This window comes from Lepisma saccharinum, chromosome 10 (assembly GCF_977018435.1).
Source record: "Lepisma saccharinum chromosome 10, izLepSacc3.1, whole genome shotgun sequence".
NCBI classification, from domain to species: Eukaryota; Metazoa; Arthropoda; class Insecta; order Zygentoma; family Lepismatidae; genus Lepisma; species Lepisma saccharinum.
Genome location: NC_139238.1, coordinates 88,345,312 through 88,363,518, shown reverse-complemented (window position 1 = coordinate 88,363,518; position 18,207 = coordinate 88,345,312). Strand labels below are relative to the sequence as shown.

Genomic DNA, 18,207 nt, shown 5'->3' with positions numbered 1-18,207 from the left:
AACCATGCTGATCATCTGTTTCAACATGGCATAATGAAGGAGAAAGTGCAACATGTTCTGCGGGACCACAAAATAAATCCCTTGTGACGGTGTAAAGACAGTTCAGAATGGAGTATGGATGAAACTCTCCAGATGTTAAAAGCATCAAAGCACAGTACGCGAAGTTTAAGGAGGCCGGCATTGTTGGCTACATGCCCAAAATGGGTAAGCCTACTGCATGGACAAAGTGCACATCACGTTTAAGCACAGTCCTTGGTAATCAACTAACCATGCTTCAAGAGCACTTGGAATCTAGAGGTTAAAATTTAACACAAACAGCTTCGTGTTAGCAACAGTCACTGAGGAGATACAGTCTCATATTGAGAGAAATTGTGTATTGTTTAGACATTCTCCATGCAACAAAATGGCACAAATGTTGATGTTTATGAATAAACAACAAATTTGTGATTTTGGGGACGTTTTCAAAACACAACATGCATGTGCCTCTTAAAATACATACATGTTGGTGTCATTTAAAAAAAACACATCTCTACCTATCATACTTTTTTGTGAAAAAATGTTTAAAATCAGGGAAAGACTTTATGCTCACCCTGTATGTCTACATGCAACATAATACACAGTTTTTCTTAAAAGTAGTTTTAATTTTATTTTTTTATGCCCGCACAAGATAACCACAACACAAAACAATTTTACAGGAGGGAAAATGAAAGAGAGAAAAGTGACAGAAACGAAGCATATCTGAAGAAACAGGGCAGAGAAAATGAGAACAAAATTGGTGGAGCTAATAAGTAAATATATAATAAATAAAAAAGTAAATAAGTAAAGTTTCCAGAGCCGAAGTGGAAGATAAAGAAAAGGGTGAAGGTCAGTGCCATGAGGAGGAGGAGGAGGAGGGGAGGGAAGGCAAGAAGAGCAGGTCATGTGAAGGTAAGGAGAAGAAACAACCTGTTATCACACCTGGGGAGGTACAGCAAGGTGAAAAAAAAAAAGTTTTCCTAGGAAGAAACAAGGACATTGCTTACAAGTGCAGAGTGACTAATCATAGAAAGTTGTGTGTGTGTTCTGGGAAGCAAAGATGAAATGTCCTATGAAATATAAAATAAAAACAACCTAAAAAAAAACACTGTATATCATTTTGCATCTATGAAAAGTGGTTATGCAAACCTTTAAGAAGAACCCGTATGTCTATTTATTGATAAAAATTTGAACATTTATACTTAAAAAAAATGGCTGTAATTGCATTGCATGGGCCAACTGGTGTTTATTGAAATCATTCTCTATAAATAATCACAGACCTTACTTCTCGCCTACACCAACATCCACAAAGGATGCTAACATCTGTTCTTCTTCCAAATCATCAAGCATTGTACTGTTTTCATTTGTTTCTTGGTTGCCTGTTTTACTCTTCTTCACATCAGGTTCCATGGTTTTGTCACCAACTCCATTCTCTTTGCCTTCTTTTCCCACTTTTACGTTACTTTCATCACGAACTCTCTTTCCTGCAGTTGCTGGCGAACATGTGTCCTGGGAACTGTCCTCAGAAGAAATCACAACTTCCTTATTGTCGATCTTCGAAGTTTTATCTTCATCTACGGCGACTCCCTCCGGAGCTTCTGATGACGAGGTGCTGACGGTATTATTACTCGATTCGTCAATCACGATTGACTCACTGTTCTCAGTGTCTTTGGTGGGTGTGCTAACCGTGGTCTTAGATAAGGAACCACTTGCAGCAGTCTTCTTCGGTGACGAGAAACTTCCAGTTACCACTCGCGATCCAACATCACATTCTTCAGGACTTTCTTCTACATCCTCACTCGTCATATCCAGTTCAACGGTATCGTCATCCTCCATACCTATGACTTCTTTCTCCTCCTTGCTTGCCGCCTGTGTCTTTCTCGGACTGGACCTACTCTTATCTCCACGTTGGGACTGAGAAACCTCATCAGCTGCTCGACCTTCTCCGACATCCTCATCAATGTCAATTTCCTCCATGTTTGTTACATTCCTTTCTGAAACTGACCGTTTAACTTTAGGCGAGACCTGCTTGGGAGCTTTGGCGGAAGGGCTTGCCTTATTCAAAAACAAAGATGCCTTTTGAAGTACTTGCTCATCATCCGATACATCTATTATTTCTTCATCATCATCTTCAAGCTTCAAATTTAGAGGAGCATCATCATCACTTGCTGCCTCAGATACATCTGATTTTCGTCTGCTGTAGGCTGACCCGGAACCTGAAATTACAGATGAATTGTCCTTTGAGCCCGTAACCATGAGTTCTTCCCCTCCATTCAAGATACCAGCATCCTCTCTACCTTCCACTTCGGCACGACTTAATGTAAACTGCAACGATGGTCTTGACGGATGAATGATCTTTTCGCAAATGCCAAGGGCTACAGTGCAGAAATTACCAACCTACAACAAAATTTGTAATCAATAAAAATGCACAATTTACACTTTATACCAACAATTATTTACACTGTATAATAAATATGAACACTTCCACTTTTACACAAATACAGTGAAACCCCAATTTTACGTTCCCAGATTTTACATTTTTCCACCTTATACATTCAATCTTGATGGTCGCAACACAGCAAAATTTTCCTGAATTTTAAAGTTTTTAAGCTTGGTCCCCTGAGGTTCCACTGTATATCTAGGTTGTTCGGGGAAAAAGCAATGGTCCAAAAAATGTAATTTTATAGCAGTTTCTTATGTTTATTGTTATATTAGCAAACATTACAGACATGAAATGTTTGTTGGGTCATCACTAGACCCTCGATTTTATGTAATATCAAAGTACAAAATAAGTACCTAACTATGAATTATCAAAAGGATATGTAGCTAAACACGTAGTATCAAAGAGTATGTAACAATAATAATCGAGAATCCAAGCAATTTCAAGAATTCTGCTAGACATTTATTTTATTTGAACATATTCAACATAATTTTAAGGACAATTTGTTCAAATTAAAATTTGTATCAAATATATAAACTCAATGGAAGTACATAGCTACTTTTGTACTTTTTATACAAGGGAACGTAACTTGCTACGTACAGGAAAGTAGCTTTCTTGTCAAGCGATGGCAAGTTCTAGGTTCTTTGCCTACATCTGAAAGCGAAACGAAAATATGTAACCAGAAGGAAGGGGGGAGGGAGAGAAACTCCAGCGTCTTTCAACAAATAACAGTTCCCATATTTTTTCTTTCTTTTCTTCAGCCTGTTTTTGGACTTGGCAGTCAATTTTAGGTGACCGTAAGCACTATGCATCTCATTGATGATGAGCTACAATTTTCTTCATACTAGGGATGTTCAATATATAAGTTTCCCCGCGCTATAAAATATTGTATAAAGCAATTCCATTAAAAAGAAGTACATGGTTGGCAAGCGCCATCCTTCGTCTACAAGGAACAACAATCGATTTGTTATCAGACGTGAAGGTGCATGCGCTCAAGGGCGAAAAGTAAATGCTTGTTCGGAAAATGCGGGTTCGCATCATAAGGAGTTCAGAAGCATGGATGCTAAGGGTGTTCTGCTGATGGACTTTTTGGAACGAGGAAGAACAATTAATGCTGACCGTTATTGTCAAACATTAGATAAACTGAAAAACGCAATTCGACATAAGCGACCAGGTCTCCTGTCAGCTGGTGTCATTCTTCTTGACGATAACGCTCGCCCCCACTCAGCAGTGCAAACACAACACAAAATTCAAGAATTGGGGTGGGAACGGCTGCCCCACCCTCCATACAGCCCCAATTTAGCACCGAGTGATTTCAATCTTTTTCCGGTGTTAAAGTCTGAATTGCAAGGTTACAGTTTCGAAACAGATGAAGAAGTGAGGCAGAATGTGAGAATAGTGCTGAATAGCCAGAGCCCTGATTTTCTTGCAAAGGGTATGGACAAATTGGTGCAACAGTGGAACAAATGCCTGAATATCTATGGGGATTATGTGGAGAAGTGAGGAAGGATCCTTCTACACATGTATGTATAGTTTTCTAATGTATCTTAATTTTTTTTTTTTTTTTACAGCATACGGAAACTTATATATTGAACGACCCAAGTATTTCAGAGATTGGAAATGTAGGAAAAAGGATCAAGATAGGTAAAAAATTAACAAACAGGTATCCGGATATGTAAGCATGCTTCACATGTGTATTAAATTATGTTATGATCTTATAACAAATTATTCATCTTGTAGTTTACCATTGTTACAACCATTTAAACACTGTTTTTGATGCTGCCTTTCATCAGACACACCTTATATCAAATTACATGGCATTATTGGACATGCTGGTGTTGGTGCTAATGCATCACAGAATACACATTGTTAAACATCTGCATTTAAGGGTTAAACTGATTTCTCATTGATTCATATCCTCTTACCTCAATATTAAGATCGTTCTGTCCCTGGGCGAACAGGTGCACAGCAAACTGAATTGGAGGAGGCCACTTGGGATTTGGGTTCATCACGAGGGCTTGCAGAACTCCATACAATTCCTTCCGGCACTCTGCGTTGTTGTAAGGGATCAACTGATCATGTGCACTTCGCTGGAAATCCAGTAACAAATGAATTACAGCCTCCTGAATCTCCTGTAATAAAATAAGAAATGAATGAACATGATATTTCTGAACACTCAATTGTTACAAATGTCACAATTAAGGCTGAGATGATAATGCTCATGTATCGATATCAACCAAAACCAGAAAATATTGGTTGCATTTGATCACCCATAACAACCAATGTTTATCCGGAGTCTATATTAGAGTACTGCACGGAACCACTCGCTCAAATTCATTCCAGTCTCCCACACTTGAGTGTTTACAATGGAATATCATTTCAATGTGAGTGGCAGAGTGGTTAGCAGGGGTTCCAGGTTCGAATCCTGTACTGAGCATGGATGTTTGTGAGTGTCCATTCATCAATTTCATCATATCATCACTCATCCTCATCTTCGCAAATTAACCAAAAGTGGCACAAAAGGCGAAGTAAAATAAAGCAAATTAATCATTCAATCATTTTAATGTGACAATAATCATATGTAAAACATCCATCCTGGCAGTTTCAGACCACAATCATCTATTTCATTTTAATATGTTACTCTGTATTGGTAAGATAGACTAAACTACATTTAACGTGGAGATGATGACTGTGTTCACTTAAGTTTCAATTTCTACGGCGTCTTTTACTTCACGATCCATATTTGAGGGATCACTACCACAGACAAATTACGGTTATATGTGTACTGCTGGGCTTTGAGCATATACCATTTGTTATGCCCATTCGAGCATTATTCGCTCGAAACAGCTCTGAATTCTGTATCTATCCAGCGTCATCCGTGCAAACTATTTGAGAAGCGAAATTCTCTCACTTCAGCACTTTACTCAATATCTTAGAAATTATGAAAAATGCATTATTTTTTGATCTTCTTTTGCAACAACATTGGGGAGAGAAGTGGATTTTGTGATGAAATGATCATTTCACGTGAAACTATCAATGCTTTACAGTAAAACTCTGGTGGCTTGATATTGTATTCTAAGGGAATACAATATCTGAACTGTTGTAAATTGTCTCAATTTCAAAGTATTGGAAGCTGCAAGAATATCAGGTCAAAATGGCAGCACTCAGCCCTGATCACATTTGCTACCTTTCATAATTATAAAAGGAAGCCTCTCCCTTACATTTCACTGTCGGGAGGTAGGGATACACACATTCTCGATTCTTCTAAGCTGGAGGTGATGTGATTGATGATGATGAGTTGTCTGCCGGAAAGCAGGTCTTTTGACTGGAAGGTCGCTGGGCAAGGTGAACCCATGGTGGTTTGTCATTGCCTTCCATGGGATGAGGATGAAATGGACATTTACAAACAACCAAGCCCGAGCGGGATTCGAACCTGGGAACCCTAGCGTCGCAGCGCGATGTGCTAACTGCTCGGCCATGGGGTCCGGCGTGATGTGATTGTGGGTTACACAAATCAGCTATAGATCTACCACAGCATTTGAAACCCTGTCACGGAAGCATTGGCGCTATGCAAATGAGCATTGGATACACAGAATGTTGCCAAACATACTATAAAATTGGAGAGAGAGAAAGTTGATCAGCCCCGTTACTGGATAAAAGTTGCACAACAGTACACAAAGCACGGGAAATAAGTACACCAAACACTGCCCAAACAATAAAAACTGATAAAAACAGATGTACGCTTCGCAACGTAACAGGAGAGCGATGTTACCGTTACAGGTTTTACTTCGCAACGGAGGTTGTTCACACTCATCGAGGTGCACACCTCTGAATACAATTAGTGGACAGATGTAGCTATGTAGCAAAAACTAGGTCACCACCAGTTGGGCTCACAATCAGTATAGTGTCACTAGTGGAAGTCACAGGGAAACCTGTTGGATTTGCAACTGAAAATGTATTATCCAGAACCAGAATGAAAAATTGGTAGGGGATACATAGGGAGACAAATTTATGGTAAATAAAAACTGAGGAGAGCGGTAAATAGAATGTTAGATGAGCGATATATACCAGTGGTGGAAAAAAATTAAATTGGCACACACATTTTCATGATGAGAGGAAACAACATACAAAAGAGCTATAAATTGATAAACTACTTCATTTTTATATACTGTACACATACACAAGTACTTACATTTCAAGTGTAATTGCCAGTAGCGGCGATTGGGTGCGGCAAGGATAGTTTACTTTCTTGCTAGACAAGGCTTAGTATTTAGAGGCCATAGTGCAGGGGCAAAGAAAGTGGAGATAGACTAATCTTATCGCTGCTACAGCTAGCTAGCGAAGTTTTCGAACTGAGATTATGTGCATGGGAAATCCCAATGTGCAGCACCTTCCTGATGTGATCGATGATAAAACGTTCTTCAGCTGCAAGTGGTAGGAAACTTTAGGCAAACGTTTCGTTACAAATCGACAGTTTGCGCGCACAACCTTGATTGCCGGTTTTTGCATATTTTCTACTTAATTTTATATTTCATGGTTATTTCCCGAAAAAGCGTTCATTTCGTGGAAAAGCACACATTTTGCATTACTTCGTGAATAAAACTCATGCATACTTCATCATTGGGGGTTTAGTTACGTGCAGAATGTTCAAAATTGAATCATTTTTTCCACATTTCGCGCATCGCGAAAATTCAATGTCCCTAGGGATACATTATAAGTGGTGACTTAGGTATTTAAGTATCTGGCTACATGTAACTCTTGAGTCACCAATCAACAGACATGTATGATGCATGTAATTTTATGATACACTCTGAAAAATCTTAACATGAATGAGTAACTCGAGTGATTTGTTTTATATATTTTTTTCAGAGGCTTGTGTTCAGGTACTAGAAGCTGATGCAATTCGACCCTGATGCCGAAGCTACAGGCAGGAGAAAGACAAAGCCAAAGGTCAGAGAAGAGAATGTCCGAGAGCTGCCAAAGCCAATGCGAATGAAGTATGTCAGGAGAGAAAGGAACTAGTCATATAGTTTGCACTACAATATATATTCACCAAAGAATTATTAAAATTATACAACATTTACCTCAAATGCATCTGTATACATTGCAACCTACATTTTACATTTTCCCATGATATACATTTTGACTTTCTGGTAGGGTTGAGTTGATACCAATAATCGTAAAACATCGACTTTAATTTAATCACTGGAAGTAGCTGATATTTTTATGGGGTCTGCAAAAATGCTACAAGAAGCTTTTGCAATACAAAAATTGATAATTTTATTATTTTCACATCATCGTGGGGAGAAATGGATTTTGTGAAAATTTTAAAGCTCACTGTTATACTATCATCATGTAGTTCAAATGGGAAATTTATGAATTTGCTCAGCTACTTTGAATTGTTACAATTTTCAATTATTGGTATTAGTGAGGGTATTTCAAAGTGATATCAGCCCACCCTGCTTTATACGTTCGTTAGTCACATTCCCTGAAAATGTATTTTCTACCAATGTATTTTTGCCTGTCAGTGTTTATTTACTGAGAAAAAAGGTGTTATCACTAACGCCCTTGAATTTTTGTAGGGACGGTACTAATTAATCTCTCAGTATCAGCTAGTATAAGTGTATCAGTAAAATTACTGATAATTTTATGATCCGATATATCTTTAAATATCTTGTAATTTACTGGTAGACCCTAAATTAAAAATATATTAATATATATCGGATCGGTAAAATTATCACTAATTTTACTGATACACTTATATTAGCTGATACTGAGAGAGTACAGATTAATTGGACCATCCCTAGTATTAACCGAAGTTCTGATTTTTTCCTCGTATTTCAGGAATGGACAAGTCTTTTGAACTTGTGGAGGCCAGTAAGCAGTAGAGGAGTGATGAAGCTGCTTGCATCGAGAGATAAAAAAGATAAAAAATACTGTTGGGAAGGTTACCTTCTCTTCACATTATTGTTTATTGTTATTTGCAAACCAGATGAGAATAGAATGCATGAAAACAACTGACGATCACTTTTCTTACAATGCTGAAGTACTGCCATTCACTTTGGAGTCTACATGTGCATAACATTTAATTTTTGTTACTTACAATAGCTCTTCTGCCACTCTTGGCTAATTGTGACGATGAGGATGAGTGATATAATGAAACTGAAGAAGACACACTCACAAAGAACATCCATGATTGGACCAGGATTGGAGCTTGGGATTTCTGGCATCATAGCATGTTGTGCTAACCACTTCACCACAGATTGATTGAGTGAGTTGGTGCTTTAACTCTTTCGCTGCGGAATTCTCTGGCGCACAATATCCCTTGGCTGCGTAATTAAATTTGAAAAAAATATTTTTTTTTATAAACAAATAGTTTTCACAATTACATTGCGTTATATATGAGAGAGAACTTACAAAATTCATTCTTGCACTGGAAAACCATTCTGTAGTCCCTGGTGGTATGATATTTTGAAAAATTTTGAAATATTTTGAAATTTTGAAAAAAAAATTTAGAAAGAATAATTTTAAAAAATTACCTTGCAAAATATGTTATAGAGAAATTACAAAAGTCATTCCTTGCACTGGCAAACCATTCTGTAGTCCCTGATGGTATGGTATTTCTCAAAACACGGGATGACACAGTGGTGGAGCGGCGTGGAAATATCAAGATACTGGGTGGTGAAAACTTCAGTTTGTTCTGCTGTGTGTTCAAATACTGAGCGGGGGAAATATTTGATAAAACAAGAAAATGGTGTGCTAAATACTGTACTGTCATCAAGTAACTTAGCACTTGCCTGTGTCGAACTTCCCGCACCTAGATCAATGCTGCTTTGCACTCTGCTCCATAATGTTACGGACGGCGGTACAAATTCTTCATCAGACACTACAGAATCACTGTCACCAATAAGTCTCATAAAAACTGTCGCTATTATCGTCACAATTTAATTCACCTTCTGATTCAACAGTTGAGTAACATCATTATCAGACAAGTGTTGAAGACTTGACGAAGCCATGTTGTTTACATTCGAACATGCATTTGAAACTGACATGTCAGAGCACTCAACGTTCGTATTCTAAACGGAGGCGTAATTAGCGACATCATACGGATATAAACAAAACTACAAGTTCAATTAGTTCCAAATAGTATCTACAGATGTCTGAAGGCTACTAAAAGCGACGTACTGCGGAAATGCGACACCCGCAGCGAGTGGAAGTATGAACTCGCAATAATGCGACTTCCGCAGAGCAAGGCACCTGGCATGCTGTGCATAAATGCGACGACCGCAGCGAAAGAGTTAAGTCCACTTTATGCACAGTAAAGCTAATCAAAACTGAACCTACAGTTTAAAGTCGGATCCGAACCACTATGTGCCTCCACCGGGAATCGAACCTGGGACCCATTGATTACATGGTGAGGATGCACCATTGGGGAGGAACCACTTCACCACGGACATTGGCTTCATGTTCACATGAGGATGCTCTTTCGCAAATTGTCGTGTAAGAACCAATTTATCAAGCTTACAGGAGAGAGGAAATAATGTATTCTTATGAATATGTCTGAGCTTAAAAAATCAGTAAATTGTAGACACACGACACTACTTTACTGCTATGGATTAAGGAGACCGCAAATAAGAGCTCTTGAGATGATATGTAACACAAAACCAAAAACTGCATTTTTGGAGTTACGTTCCTCTGATTCTCACATGGTGAAATATGATCAGGTGGCCGGCCATTGCTGCTGTAGTTGATCAGGGTGCCACCAAAATTATAAATCCAAAATATTTTAACTTTTCCATGTCTGTTTTTCGTTTTCCTTAACCTTTATTTACTTGATGAAAAACCCCTACCAAAAGGCCAGTTAAGATTTAAACTGAAGCTGTATTTAACAAAAGAATTAGACTTGATTTATCTATTAATGCATCCTGGACTGGAATTGGCAGACTACAGAGTCTCTGGCATTTGGACTCATAGGCAGTATAAACTTATGTGGGCCTCGTGTTGTCGTCCCTATGTATTTGTGATTGTCCTTCGTCCATCTTATCTTACCACCATTCATCCTCATCTTCGCGATTAGTCAAAGGGGACAAAAGCAAAACTAAATGAATTACTCAGTCATGTGATAGCAAAAACTCTCGACAAGCATAAATCCTTGACTTTTATGACTGGTACAAGACACCCTATTGATGATGCTGACTTTTTCAATTACATTTTGATTGCCTATGATGTTCCAAGGAACAAGTGAATCAACATTTACAAATTTGACTCATGAATCCATACCTAAAGTTTCTACAGGACACTCATAAAACAGTGACTCAAATTACGACTAATCGGACAATGGACAAAAACAGCAATGCAAAAATACAAAACTTCACACAATTAACCGGGCACGTTTACCTAGAAGGTCTGTGGCTTCAATTGCCGGACACAACTTATGAAACGAACTGTGCCTGAAACCTCTCTGCTTACCTTGTGAAACTGAGGGTTAACAAAACTGCCACTTCCATGGAACAAGCACTGAAGAGCCTGCAGAGCAGCACGACACGTATCCTTGTTGGCTTTCTTATCCTGTTTCTTTGCTGTGGATGCAATTTGCTGATTGAAAATCATCGTGTTCTGCTTCAATCTTTTTTTGCCTGATTTAGGTGTTGTGCCCGAGTCCTGCAACGAATTATATTCTTTCCTAAAGAAGTGCATGTCTTTTGACATTGTAAACCAACACAAGCTGCTATAAATAGTAGTAAATCAGGATACACTTAACTATGAAAATAATCAGGGCTCAGAAGTTTATGACCTAAAAGTCTAAAATTATGAAAAGCTAGTTAAAAACCTTTAAAAAAAAAGACCTAAAAATAATTATGTTCTTGAAATGAACACGAGTAGTTGCTTCATGAATAATTCAATAAAACTAATTGTTTGGTGGTTTAAACTAAGCATTGCAAAGGGGGAAAAACAAACTAACTAACAAACTCCCTAGCCTTCTTAAACCCGAAGGTTCATGGCTGCAGCAACACAGGCCTTCCATCTTTCCCTATCTTGAGCAAGTTCTATATACTCTTTTCCATCCCTACCGATTTCCCTTAGGTCCATCTCAACGTTGTTCCTCCATCTTCGTCTTGGCCTTCCCACAGGTCTCTTACCAACAGGTTTCCCAACAAGAATCCTGTAAACTCCTCTTTCCTCTCCCATTCGTGCCACATGGCCTGCCCACCTAAGTCTTCTTGATTTAATTATTCTAATAATATCTGCACATGAATACAAATTATGTAGTTCTAAATTATGTAACCTTCTCCACTCACCTGTCTCCTCATCCCTTTTAGGTCCAAAGATTTTCCTAAGGATCTTATTTTCAAATACTCTCAATTTATGTTCCTCTTTCAATGTAAGGGACCAAGTTTCACATCCATATAATACTACAGGCAAAATTTATGTTTTGTATATTTTAACTTTTAGTTTCTTAGATATTAAACGAGAAGACAAAAGTTTATGAAGAGAGAAGTAACATGCATTTCCTGAATTAAGCCTACTTTTTATTTCCTCTTTAATATCATTTTCATTTGTTAATATTACTCCTAAGTATTTGAATTTGTAAACTGGTTCAAACGAGTTGTTATCAATAATTAGATTTTGATTATTACCTAACACTTGGTTTCGGCCTGTAAGCATATATTTAGTTTTCTCTTTGTTAACTTCCAAACCTAGATCTTTAGCAGTTTTGAAAAATATTTTAGCATTATTCTTAATTGTATTCACATCATCCCCCAGTAAGTCTACATCATCTGCATATGCTAACAACTGAGTCACACCATTTAATTTTAGTCCTTCTTTAGTTTCTTTTACCATCCTAACAGCATATTCTAAGGCAAAATTAAAGAGCAATGGAGATAATGCATCTCCTTGTTTTAACCCATCATGAATTGTAAATTTGTCAGACATATTAATACCCACACGAATTTTACTTTCTGTTTCACTGGTGCATATTTTTATCATACTAACAAGCTTCTTAGGTATTCCAAACTCTACTAATATATTATATAATTTATCTCTCTTGACTGAATCATATGCTTTTTTGAAATCAATGAATAGCTGATGAACATTTTGATTATATTCCCACTTTTTTCAAGTGTCTGTCTGATGTGAAAAATTTGATCTGCAGTTGATATGTTTAAATCCACATTTCATTAGCATATAGGGTTAGTCTTGTTAAAAGAATGTTAGATAAGATGTTGTTGAGAGTAGAGAAATTCCACGGTAATTATTGCAGTTCATTTTATCACCTTTTTTAAACACAGGAACAATTATGGATTCTTTCCACTGTTGAGGGATTTCTTCTTTATTCCATATTAAACAAATTAATTTATGAACTTGACATATTAATGAATTTCCACCATATTTAATTAACTCAGCTGGTATTAAATCAATGCCAGGTGCTTTGTTATTCTTTAGCCTTTTAATAGCATCTTTAACTTCAGTCAAGTTAGGCTCTGGAACTAAAGGTTCTGCTGTGTGGACTTCATTTACTTCTGATTTATCTCCTACATGGACATTTAAAAGATCATTAAAGTAGTTCTTCCATCTATTTAGAATATCGCTTGGGTCAGCTACAAAATCACCGTCTTTATCTTTTATCAAGTTTACTTTAGGTTGCCACAAGGGGAAAAAACAAATGAGTGCTAATGTAGTTTTCCTTACTTTTACGTCAAGGTTACATAAAATACACCGCAGGGTTTTTCTGTGTAAGTTATTCAACTCCTTTTAGACAGGGCCTTGCATGATTGAATAGTCAGTCAGCATCTGAAAACGTTGACTAATTTTACCACAGATTGAAAAATAAATTTACCACAATTAATAATTATTAATTATAAATTATATAATTTAATCCATTGCCAAAGGTTTCAGTTAAAAAATAATACAGTGGAACAAAGATTTTACATTTTCCTGCATTATACATTCAATCCCAATGGTCCCAACATAGCAAAGTGTTATAAAATTCTCCTAAAATTTATATTTTCTCGCATTTTAAGATCTTTCAGCTTGGTCCTCTGAAAAACGTAAAATTGAGGTTCCACTATATTGTCAATTCATGGCACACTTGTTTTGAAATTTAACTATGTAAGCTATGCTAGCGAATACATTTAAAATTCATGAAAACAGGAAGGAGCAAAAAGGAAACCCCAAAAATGATAAAAATGCAACAAAAGTAACAAAAAATACTGAAAACTCACGTGAAAGAAAAAAGGTCAGAAAATTTAAAGGTCAAAATAAAAAACAACAACATTATCTCGTTCTAATTGAAAAACTGATAATTCCCCAGAACAATATATGATTTTTCATCAACTTCCGAACTCTAATACACACCCACACTGATATCGGAACTTCTTATGTGCAATACTACCATGTAATGTTAATTGAACATTATCCATTTTCTAGTGCCTTTATAATTATTCTAAGATCACATTTTGAGAGAGCACCTCTTCTCTCGTCTTCAGGTGCACAAATTAATTTTTGATCTGTGGTGGGATCCAACTTGTGACAGACCTGTAATTATACTACACATCTGATCCACTAACCAAGTACTCCACAGCGACTCCCTGCCAAAAAGAAATTTGTTCACCTGAAAACGAGAGAAGTAGTAGTGTTAAAGAACTCTACAATGGAAAATGTCCAATTAACACTGCACGGAACTGTAGAACCACTGCCACGAACATTCAGAGGAACTAAAAACATGCAGCATAAAATAACATATTAAAATTCTGAAGTTTCATGGGTTTTTTTCACTAGCACCATCAAGGTGGAAAGGAGAAAGTAACCCACGGAATTTTCACAAGTTATTTTGTATTTTTGTGACACTTTTGGCTAGCCACAATGATGAGGATTAGTGAAGATAGAATGAAATTGATGAGGGACACTCATAAATGTCCAGGCCTGACAAGAACCTACGGCGAGAACAAACGTCGACTAAAGAGTCTGCATATGTTAATTTGGGTTGGTTATAAACAGACAAGAATATGGTTATTTACCAACCAGAGGTGTTCATTTTGAGTAAACCTCCCCTCACCCTCCGAGATCGCAGTCTCCCTCGCCCTCCACCACCCTCACCCTCCGAGATCGCTCTCGCCCTCCACCGCCCTCACCCTCCGAGATCACTCTCACCCTCTCCCTCCACCTCCCTCACCCTCCAAGATCACTCTCGCCCTAGCCCTCTACCGCCCTCACCCTCCGAGATCTCTCGCCTTCTCCCTCACCCTCCAAGATTGCAGTTGCCCTCACCCTCACATGTCTTCTGGAGGGTGAGGGTGAGGTCTGCCCTCACGAGGGTCACCCTCCGGAGGATGAACACCTCTGGAAACAACTCTCTCCATAACTCTACAATAAATTTTTGCACATTGTTTCTGTAGTTCAATTCACTGATGAACGGAAAAAAAAGTTTTAAAAAAAATTATCCTGCACACGCATCTGGATATCCAGTTAGTTGGCACTGAACTTGCTACTTCACAGGAAGTGATGGCTGCCTGGCTGGCTGCTTGACTGGTTTTGAGGAATAGGTCATGTTCTAACTGCTACTGGCTTTCCTCGACTGGATTCTGTGAACCAGCCAATCAAAGCAAAGGAGAGTTTTTTCTGTGGTTTCAGAGTTTTGGCTGTTTTTGTTAGTTTCTTGATAAAAAAAAAGTAGAGAGATGATGTGCAGTGAATTCATGTTCAGTTCATTAATATTTAGGTATTTATGCAAAGCGATGAAATGTGAACGTGACAAACATGATTAGCCAAAAATGAAAATCGTTCTTATTACAAGTATATTAAATGTTTGACACAAGGGGGACACAAATTGTAATCAAAATATTGAGCACTTCACTAAAATAATAATAATAAAAATAGTTATTTCATTTCTTGAATATAACTTTTGCTTGTAGGATTTTCAACTATCAAACGATCTCATGCTTGTCAAGTTTGTATTAACTCCACTGTATGCTCATATTGGCTAATTTGGTCTCGACCTACAGTTTAAAGTGGAATCAGAACCACCGGGCAATGTGCCTTTACGGGGAATCAAATCCAGGACACCTTCATTACAAGGTGAGAGCGCTAACCACTATGCTATTGAAGATTTTATACTAGCTTTGGTCTAATTTGGAAGATGCAAGTTCAATACAGAATTCTATACTACAACAGTGTCAATGGATATGTAGTGTTGTAACTTGTATTAATTAATGTTGCTCTTCTAAATTGTCTGATAAAAGTATTTTAAAAGAAGAACAAACATGTTGTTGATGGGACTCTAATGTCACTTATAAACTCTGCATCATTACAATCAGCACTGGGGATAAATATGCAATATTTGCATGCCACGAACAAACCAACAAACTTACCACAAGAACAGTGGAATCCTTTTCCACCCTTACATCCTTCAGAATGAGGGGCATCAGTTCGTCTACCACAAGTTCCACAGTGCTGCTACCACGAGACACTCGCAACCAACAGACAAGGGATTCGTAAGCTGCACAGCGCAATTCACTATAAACAAAAATTATATATTTTGTATACACATTTAGGAATGCAGTATCACTAAGATACTCTATGTGATCAAAAGTATCCAAACACACTGCGAAACATGTGTTTATCATAGAGGGGCGACATGGTACTGCCAGCTGCCACGTGGAACACATGGTCAGCGATCTCGGTAGTCTGCAGACATCGCGAGACAGCAGTATGAGGAACTCACGGATTTCCAACGCAGTCAGGTGGTTGGGTGCAACTTGTGTAAGAAGTCTGCGAGTCCACCCTCCTAAACATCCCTAGGTCCACTGTTTCTGATGTTATGGTGAAGTGGAAATGTGAAGGGATGTGTACAACCCAAAAGCATGCAGGCCGACCTCCCATGTTGACCTCCAGAGACAGTCGAGTGTTGACAAGCGTAATCGTCAATCATCCATCGCCACCACCACACAAGAATTCCAAACTGCATCAGGATCTACTCCAAGCACCATGATTGTTCGGCACGAGGTGAGGCAACTTGGTTTCCATGGCCGAGCAGCTGGCCATAAGCCAAACATCTCACAGGCCAATGCCAAACGCCGCCTCGCGTAGTGCCAGGAGCATCGAAAATGGACCATAGAGAAGTGGGAAAAAAAGTGTGTGTAGTGATGAATCATTGTAGACAAAGTGGCGATCTGATGGTAGGGTGTGGCGAATGCCTGGTGAACGACATCTACCAGCCTGTATAGTGGCGATAGTTGCAACAGTTCTTTAATTCAAAGACATTTTACAATTATATTTTGTTATTTAGTTGTGAGCATAATCTGAAAAGAATGAAGAAAATTCTGTTGTGCTACTCTGTTCAATTTTGATGTTATTTTGTTTATTATTCGTTACTATAGTGACTGTAAAATTTGGTTAATAGACTAATTTTGTTAAGTAACATTTGAAAAGTTATTTTTAATTTAAAATATTGCGACAAACTGCTCCACACCGGGGACAGTTGCAATAAATTGGCGACCTAGAGCCAGGATTCGAAAATTGTAAGTTGATAAGAACTGAACTGATAATGCTACAATGAAGAAAAGAGAAGTTCCTTACGTGCTTCGAAGTAGTGTGTGCCTTCAACCGGATCTCAGTGATGTTGCTGAAGTAAGCAACGAAGAGGACAATTCTGGTAAGCAAATGGAGGATTTACTCTGTTGTAAGGACAGATTTTCTGACACTCGCATGATTGAATGCACGTCATGCAAGAAATGGGAACACGTAAATTGTAGGGGTCTTACAGTTATTCACTGGGTAATATTCAGCTCTATGAAAGAAGACTATTACTGTAAGGCATGCAAACCAGAATTCAATCCATTCACTCTAAAATCATACTTGGATACAGTAAATCCCAATATTGACCAAATTTTATCTGCTTTTCACTTGAGTTTGGCCCAACATGAGAATAGGTTGCAAGACAAGTTGCTCCAGAATACCGAAACGCTGGAGAATAGGTTACTTCAGAATACTGAAGCTCTGGAGAATAGGTTGCAAGACAAGTTGCTCCAGAATACCGAAACGCTGGAGAATAGGTTACTTCAGAACACTGAAGCTCTGGAAAATAGGTTACTTCAGAATACTGAAGCTCTGGAGAATAGGTTGCAAGAGAAGTTGCTCCAGAATACTGAAGCTTTGGAGAATAGGTTACAAGATAGACTTGATCAGAACGCTGAAACGCTGCGCGAAAGTTTACAAACAAACTGTGAAGTTTGGGGCACAAAATTGGTTAGGTTGCAGCAAAGTACTGAAAAACTGAACGAAGGACTCCAACATGTAGAAAATAAGTTGCAGGAGGTTTCTGATTCTTGTCAATCAGCTAATAGGTTACTAAATGAACGTATAAATGATGAAGTAACTTTATTAAATTCGAAAGTCAGTGATCTTGAATCAAAACTAGACCATCATGATGATGAGTTAAAACAACACTTATCAAACCAGTTGTGCCAACATGAAACTTCTATAAGTACACTACAAACAAATATGAATACTACTCAGGTAAAGTTGCAAGAATTTGATTCTATGCTTAAGGATTTAAATGAGAAATGCATTAACTTAGAGCAAAGCGATGTTATTTGTACTAGTATGGTTAGAGACGTTCTACAACCAGATAAAGAACTAAGTAATGATGATGCACTTATTAATGAACATAGGCACATAGCATGCCAAACTGATACAAGATTAAATTCTAAAATAAAGCATGTTGTTTTTAGTGAACACAATAAATGCGAAAC

The 18,207-nt window shown here is 37.8% G+C and overlaps 1 protein-coding gene across 1 annotated transcript in view; it reads right to left on the bottom strand.

Annotated features, from left to right (window-relative positions):
* Positions 1–1,217: 1,217 nt before the first annotated feature.
* Positions 1,218–18,207, bottom strand: part of LOC145994011 (proline-, glutamic acid- and leucine-rich protein 1-like) — an 87,582-nt gene continuing 70,592 nt past the window's right edge. The window contains exons 10-13 of the mRNA XM_083130081.1: positions 15,826–15,970; positions 10,925–11,116; positions 4,381–4,587; positions 1,218–2,412 (exon numbers count right to left, since the gene is read on the bottom strand). Of these exons, the coding sequence (XP_082986207.1) occupies positions 1,297–2,412; positions 4,381–4,587; positions 10,925–11,116; positions 15,826–15,970 (1,660 nt within the window). The 3' untranslated portion in view covers positions 1,218–1,296. The remainder of the gene's footprint in view (positions 2,413–4,380; positions 4,588–10,924; positions 11,117–15,825; positions 15,971–18,207) is intronic.